The 8,112-nt window shown below is 42.7% G+C and overlaps 1 protein-coding gene across 1 annotated transcript in view; it reads left to right on the forward strand.

Annotated features, from left to right (window-relative positions):
• The window catches only part of LOC111140175 (contactin-associated protein-like 3), a gene marked incomplete at its 3' end in the record, with an annotated part of 131,376 nt that extends 123,268 nt beyond the window's left edge, over positions 1 to 8,108 (forward strand). Inside the window, exons 18-21 of the mRNA XM_022492516.1 lie at positions 3,676 to 3,846; positions 4,725 to 4,943; positions 7,151 to 7,390; positions 7,930 to 8,108. Of these exons, the coding sequence (XP_022348224.1) occupies positions 3,676 to 3,846; positions 4,725 to 4,943; positions 7,151 to 7,390; positions 7,930 to 8,108 (809 nt within the window). The remainder of the gene's footprint in view (positions 1 to 3,675; positions 3,847 to 4,724; positions 4,944 to 7,150; positions 7,391 to 7,929) is intronic.
• Positions 8,109 to 8,112: the final 4 nt, after the last annotated feature.

Below are 8,112 nucleotides of genomic sequence, written 5' to 3' on the forward strand. Positions count from 1 at the left end.
CTGCCTTCGGCTCAGGTCATGATCTCAGGGTCCTGGGATCGAGCCCCGCATCGGGCTCTCTGCTCAGCAGGGAGCCTGTTTCCTCCTCTCTCTCTGCCTGCCTCTCTGCCTGCTTGTGATCTCTCTCTGTCAAATAAATAAATAAAATCTTAAAAAAAAACTAAATTAAACTTGTCAACATTTATATTTAATATGAATGGTCTAAACAAACCAAAGGACAGATGGTTATGACTCAATTATGTACTTTGTACAAGAAACTCACTTTAAATATAATGATATCACAAGTTTAAAAAGAGGGACAGGGAAAGATATACTACACAAACACTAATTATAAGAAAGCTGGAGTTTCTGTATTAAAGTTTTTGCTTGAAAGCATAGAAAATTAATAGATACAAAAAGCGATTAAGAAGACATGAGGTGAACCATGAGAGATTATGGACTCTGAAAAACAATCTGAGGGTTTTGAAGGGGCAGGGGGCGGGAGGTTGGGGGAACCAGGTGGTGGGTATTGGAGAGGGCACGGATTGCATGGAGCACTGGGTGTGGTGCAAAAACAAGGAATACTGTTACGCTGAAAAGAAATAAAAAAGAAAAAAAGACAGAATCTCAAATGTGTACACTGATAACTGAGCTTCAAAATACATTAAGCAACAACTGACAGGATAGAAAGGGGAAGTAGACAAGTTGATAATTATAATTAGAGAATCCAGTACTCCTCTCTCATTAATCTTTGGAACTAATGGGGGAAACAAGCAAAGTGTACATAAAACCTAATGTCACCACAAAGCAACAGAATTTAACTGACATTTATGGAATACTCTACCAACAGTAAAATATGCGTTCTTTTAAATTGCACATGGATATACCATATTCTGTGTCACAAAACAAACTCAAGTGCATATCAAATAAATCACACAAAAATACATTCCCTGACATAAATGAATTAAACTAGAAACAAAGAACAGAGAGAGTGAGAAAGTCTCCAAACACTTAGAAATTAACCACCAAACTACTAAATATTAAATGAGTCAAGGAGGTCTCAACAGACATTATAAAATATATTGATCTGAATGAAAAGGAAAATACAGCATATCAAAAATGGTGGGAGGCAGTTATGTCAGTGCTTGGAGAGGTAGTAATAGCATTAAATGCTTGTGTTATGAAAGAAAAAGATCTCAACTGAATGATTTAAGCTTTTACCATANTTATGAAAGAAAAAGATCTCAACTGAATGATTTAAGCTTTTACCATAAGAAATTAGAAAAAGAAGAAAAAATAATTCAAAATAGCAGAAGGAAGGAAATAATAAAGATAAGAAGAGAAATCAATTAAAGGCAGAGATCTATAAAAACAAAATATTTGTAAAAGAACAATAAAATAGATAAATCTCTAGCAAAATTGTTGAGAGAGTGAGAGAGAGAAGAGAAATATTACCAATACAAGTAGTGAAAGTTGGAGTATCACTACAGACCCTACAGACATCAATAGGATAATAATGGCATACCACAAACAACTCTACACATGTCAGTTCTCCAACGTAGATAAAACAGACTAATTCCTTGAGAACCACTAACTACTAAAACTCACTCAAGATAAATTGAACAACTAGTAGAGACCTAGAAGTATTGACGGAATTGAATTCAGTCAGAGATGACTTCACTGGTGAGTTCCACCTAAGAAATAATGCCATGTTTACACAATCTCTTTCAGCAAATATTAGAGGAAATTCTTTCCAACATTTTATGAGGGCCCAACATTGCCCTGATACTCAAACTAGACAAAGAAAATGCAAAAAAAAAAAAAAATTAAGACAGAGATAACTATGCATCATCACAGATACATATGCAAAAATCCTCAACTACATTAGCAAAACATCTAGGAACATTAAAAGAATAATACACCATCACCAACTGGGGTTTACCCAGGACACAAGGCTGATTCAGTGCAGCTGACCCTGGAACAACATGGGTCTGAACTGGGCAGGTCCACTTATGTGCAGATTTTTTTCAATAAATACAGTACCGTCCTGTAAATGTGTTTTCTCTTCCTTGTGATTTTCTTAATAATATTTTGTTTTCTCCAGCCCACTGTATTGTAAGAATACAGTATATAATACTATAACATGCAAAGTCTGTGTTAATCAAACGTTGATGCTTTTTGGTAAGGCGTCCAGTCAACCTGTCCATTAGGCTATTAGTAGTTAAGTTTGGAGGGTCCAGAGTTACATGTGAATGTCCAACTGTGCAAAGGTCAGTGCCCCAACCCCCTTGTTGTTCAAGGGTTGACCATATTTGGAAATCAATCAATGTCATCTACCATATTAACAGTTTAAAGAAGAACAATCACACCAGATGCTTTTTTTGCATCCGTTGATATGAACATGATCATCTGACTTACTATGATTATGTCATGAATTAACATGATACATTCATATCAGATACCACTCACAATAAAATTCTTAGCAAACTATGAATAACAGGGAACTTCTTGATCCTAATAAAGATTATCTATATATGGACAGCTGGCAGCGTGGTTACTGGTGAAAAACTGAACCCTTTCCCTGCAGGAGTGGGCACGAGATAAGGATATTCAATCTCACCGCTTCTGTTCTGTGACTTCAGTCGCTCTGGACGTCCTAGCCAGTGCAGGAACCGAGGAAGGAAGGAAGGGAGGAAGGAAGGAAGGAAGGAAGGAAGGAAGGAAGGGAGGAAGGAAGGGAGGGAGGAAGGGAGGAAGGAAGGAAGGAAGGGAGGAAGGGAGAAAGGAAGGGAGGAAGGAAGGAAGGAAGGGAGGAAGGAAAGGAGGGAGGGAGGAAGGAAGGAAGGAAGGGAGGGAGGAAGGGAGGAAGGGAGGGAGGGAGGAAGGGAGGAAGGAAGGAAGGAAGGAAGGAAGGGCATCCAGGTTGGAAAGCAAGAAAGCAATCTATTTGCAGATACACGTGTGATCGGCAGACAAGTTTAGAGCAGCTCTGTTTGTGAACGACCGAAGCTGGAAACCACACTGACATTCTCCAGTGCCAAAGAAATGGTGGCCCGATCCACAATAAGTCATGGCAAAATGAATGAATCTTGAATTCCTCTGAGTGAGAGAAGCCAGTCTCAGAAGGTTACCTACAGTGTGACTCCGTTTATATGACACTTGGAAAAGGCACAACTGTAGATCACAATGACCAGGGCTTAGGGGCAGGAGGAGGGTGTGACTCTAAGAGAACAACCCGAGGGAGGAGGGGAGATGGAGCTGTCCTTTATCCTGATTTTGGTGGTGGTTATACAGCCCTATGCGTGTATTAAAGTTCATTTAACTGTATGGACCCCCAAAGTCAATTTGACTTAATGGTAATCTGTAAATAATATCATCTTCTAAAAAACGCAGGGTATTTCCAGTGATTATCTGTCCACTCAGTTGCAGTCTTGTCCATCTTAATCCTTGAAAGAGTCACTATCTGGATATTCACATNCTTGTCCATCTTAATCCTTGAAAGAGTCACTATCTGGATATTCACATCACAGCTATATGTTTGGAAGAACCCCCAAGTGAAGGCTTGCATAGATAACGAATGCATTTAATAATGGTAAAAATGGTAATAATGGTAAAAAAATTTGCTAGAAATACAAAATATGGTTGTTATTCTGTTTCCTTGCTATTGTCACTGTCTTTTTTTTTTTTTTGAAACAGATTCATTTTGGAATTCCGCTTCCTTCAACACCGACACCTCGTACCTTCACTTCCCTACGTTCCGTGGAGAGCTCAGTGCTGACGTGTCTTTCTTCTTTAAGACGACAGCGCCTTCTGGGGTGTTTGTAGAGAACCTGGGGATCACAGACTTCATCAGGCTAGAGCTGCATGGTGAGTCGCCCCCTGGGCAAAGCCACCAGGCCTCAGTATATAGCAATAACCCTTCTGGGAACCTAATTCCCAAAGTACCACTATGCTTTCTTCATCACTTGTATTCCTTTAGTACATACTAAAGTTCTAATACCTTTTTTAAAAAGATTTATTTATTTGAGAGAGAGCAGGGTTGGGAGGGGGGAAGAAGGAGACAGAGTCTTAAGCAGACTCCACGCTGAGCGTGGAGCCCAGTGCAGGGCTTGATCCCATGCCCCTGAGATCACAACCTGAGCTCACACCAAGAGTCGGACGCTCAACCAACCTTACCACCCAGGAGCGCCTAAAGCTCCATTATTTTATAAATCCTTATTTTTAATAGAGAGGGAAAACAGTGATTCACAAAACACACAGCAGTCTGTCCAATTCTGTGCTGCCCTAACTGTGTGTGCAGTAAGGATCTTTTAAACCAAACTGGTCCGATAACTACTCCATAAATTGCAGAATCATTTCATGTAATTGACTCGCCACGTCGTTCACACATGTATGCAAGGCTCGGTTCCTTACTTCAAAATTTCACGGAGGGCTTTTTAAATAAAGCACATGAGGATTCCACCCACCTTGAAATAAATCCATGCTGATAGAGCTCTACTCCTTAAGGTTTAGCAAGATGAGCATTCTCTGAGGAGGAATAGGTAAAATGGCTTTGTTTCTCTTCCCCCAGGACACACATTTCTGTTGCCCTCCTAGCCAGCTCAGAGTGACATTGGTCAGCAGCAGTGTCACCGTCCGCTTTCATAAGGAGCCTGTCGTGCCGCTGCCCTCCTGTCTCTTGAGACTGAATTTCCTCCCTGCGGAATGAACCGAGCTACTCTCCTCTTTGTGTTNTGTGTTTGCAGCTCCTGCAGAAGTGACCTTTTCCTTCGATGTGGGGAACGGGCGATGTGAGGTCACGGTGCGGTCTCCCACTCCCTTTAACGACAACCGGTGGCACCACGTGAGGGCTGAGAGGAACGTGAAGGAGGCAACCCTTCAAGTGGACCAGCTCCCCAGCAAGACGCGAGCCGCACCCACGGACGGCCATGCCCGCCTGCAGCTCAACAGCCAGCTCTTCGTGGGTGAGTGTGGCTGCCCTCTGGCTGCGCCGTGCTGGTGGACACAGAGAAGACTCGAGCCGTCCAGCCGTGATGGCAGCAGGTGCACGCGGCTCCTGTCGGCGCCGCGGACTGAGAGCTCCAGCAAGAGTCGGGCTCTCTTTCCACAGACGGTTGTTAATACGGTTTCCGTAGTGTGTTGTTCAGAATCATGGTTTCCATAGATTTCCCAGGTCACGGATGAGATAATGGAGGTCCAGAGAGGGCGAGTGACATAGGCTAGAAACTGAAATAGAAGAGAAACCCAGTCCCCAGTGGGTGGATTACCAGGCTGGACCTCAACAGTATTGATGACCTGTGTTTGCTTTAGTGACTTCTTATCAATGCTATTTATAAAACGGTTAGCAAATTTCATCCAGAACTCCTGGCTTCACTTCTCAGTGCAGTCGGAGAAGCTGCCGTGTGACTGTCCCCGAGTTCTCCCGTGTCCCCTCTAACACAGACCGAAGGAGGACTCACATGGCTGTGTCGCCCTCCTTGCCGACACCGGGGTCAGAACTGGGATGGCTCCATTCTTGCTGCTGGTGCTTTAAGGATGAACTCTGGGTAGTGGAAGTCTTCTGTTTCATTTACTTGCTTATTTTTTGTAAGACTTTTTTTCTTTTTCTCAAAGGGAGAGATAAGTTTTGCTACATTACTTTTCAGACAACTCTATTCTAATTTGGAAAGCAAGCTAATCAATGAGGTAGCTCTTCCTTGGTCATTTCTCATGCGTTTTCAAGTAAATAAGGAGCTGGTCCAATTAGGAACTAATCTAAATCACAGATTAGCCCGCAGTCTGCTTTGTCAGAGGACACCGACAGCTTCTGGGGGCTGTGCAATGCAGGGAGGTCTGTGTGTGTGTGTGTGTGTGTGTGTGTGTGTGTGTGTGTGTACAACCCATGACACAGAAAACTCCAAGGCTTCACGTCAAGTCATCAAACTGTGATGCAAATTAAACAATTCTGTTTTCTGATTCGTAATCCTGAGGAACAAGGAATGGAATTTTTAGGAACCAAGTTGTCATGAATACCTACCTGGGATTGACATCCTCACGGAAACAATGTTTCCAGAGCGTGGGAAGCTGGTGGAAAGTGCTGATCTATGTGCCCCAGGCCCACTGAGGCAGAATCCCTGGGAATGATCCCCAACTCTGTTTTAGCAAGTGCTCCAGGTGACCCCTGCGCCCCCAGATTTGACATTAGGCTTGTGTGAGGCATGATAGAAAGAGAGAGAGCTACTCAGTGTTTAGTGACTGTTACCCTCCTGACCTCAGAGCTGGCAGGCTGGACCGAGGCAGGCCTGAGCCTGGGTATCATTAATTTAAAAAAAGTTTTTTTTTAAGATTTTTAAAATTTATTTAACAGAGAGAGAGAGATCACAAGTAGGCAGAGAGGCAGGCGGGTGGAGGGGAAGCAGGCCCCCCAGTGAGCAGAGAGCTCGACGTGGGGATCAATCCCATGATCCTGGGATCATGACCTGAGCTGAAGGCAGAGGCTTAACCCACTGAGACACCCAGGTGCCCTGAGCCTGGGTTTTACCCTACTTTGTTTCTTTGCCTGCTCCTCAATTCCTTTTTCATGGCATTGTTAATGGGAGCATTTCTAAGAAAGGATGGTATTATATATATAATTTGTTATTATATATATGTATTATATTATATATAACAAGTGCATAACAAGTATGTAACAAAATATGTATGACAGATTCATATACAAATTATAATGTATATTACATATTAACTCTATACAATGTATATACATTGCATGTTACAAATTTGTAATATATATTGTATTGCAAAGATTTTCAACTATCTAACTTTATTGTGCCCATCACAGTTTATACACTTAAAAAGGAGAGAAAAAGTTTATACACTTTAAAAAGGAGAGATTTTTTTTTAATGAAGGAACCGACTTAAAAATGCACAAATCTTTCTAAATAGAACTTGAAGAAGTACTTTTTAGAGTAAATATTTACCAAGCTCAACTCCAAAAATATTTCCGTCTGTGATTTATTTGGTATCGTTTGATGATTCTTAGTATGAGGTCACAGCCTAGGTTTTCAAAATCGCATGTGTTAGTAAAGCTTCCGGCGGGTCCCTTTTCTGATGTGATTGGTCGACCCGCAGTTGGACGTGCGGTGGAAACGCCACCGAGACCCTCAGGGCATAGCTGTAGTTGTTTCCCTTGTAGGCGGGACAGCCACCAGACAGAGAGGCTTCCTGGGGTGCATTCGGTCGCTGCGGTTGAACGGGCTGGCCCTGGACCTGGAAGAAAGGGCCATGATGACGCCAGGCGTGGACCCCGGCTGCCCGGGACACTGCGGCAGCTACGGACACCTGTGCCGCAATGGAGGGAGATGTAGGGAGAGACCCAGGGGCATCACCTGCGACTGTACCGTCTCTGCGTATGACGGGCCATTCTGCGAGAGCGGTGAGTGTACCCTGGGCAGGACGGGGAGAAGGAGGCACCTCATTTGGCTGTTTGCCTCGTGTTTCTGGCATTTGACCCTTTCTCTACGAAAGGATAAGGCAGTTCTCTCTGATCAGCTAAAGGAGAGTTGTTTCTCTCCCAAATTTGTCCATTTATGATTCTGTTCTTGAGAAGCTTGTGATGACTTCTGTTGGATTCAGCATCATTGACACGACACTGAGACAATAACTCTAAGTGTATGTTTACACTCGGCATTTAATGCTGTGTAACTCTGAGATGGAGCATTTTGTGGGCCGTAATAAAATATTGTTACTCAGTTCAACGTCATGTGAATATACATGGGGATAAGTTATCTTTTTATGCATACTTGATTATCTTTTTAATCTGAAATATTTCTAAATTAAAAAAAAAACAGCAAAGCATGACATTCTTGTTTTCTGTCTTGAGAGACTAAGGGTTAGAGATGGTGTATAAATACATGCAGAGAAGAGCTTCGCCTTGACTTCATGCTAACATAACAAAAATGAGTGTCATTCCAGAGATTTCTGCGTATTTTGGAACTGGCTCGTCCGTTATCTACGACTTTCAGGAACATTCTAACTACACCGCCAGCAAGAACTCAAGCTCCTTTGCAGCTTTACTTCATGAGGGTGGGACGCTGGCTGGAGAAGTGGTCACACTGAGCTTCCGGACCACAGGGACACCCAGCTTACTCCTCTATG

The sequence above is a fragment of the Enhydra lutris genome, unplaced genomic scaffold, assembly GCF_002288905.1.
Source record: "Enhydra lutris kenyoni isolate GAN:26980312 unplaced genomic scaffold, ASM228890v2 scaffoldscaffold219, whole genome shotgun sequence".
In the NCBI taxonomy this organism is placed as follows: Eukaryota; Metazoa; Chordata; class Mammalia; order Carnivora; family Mustelidae; genus Enhydra; species Enhydra lutris.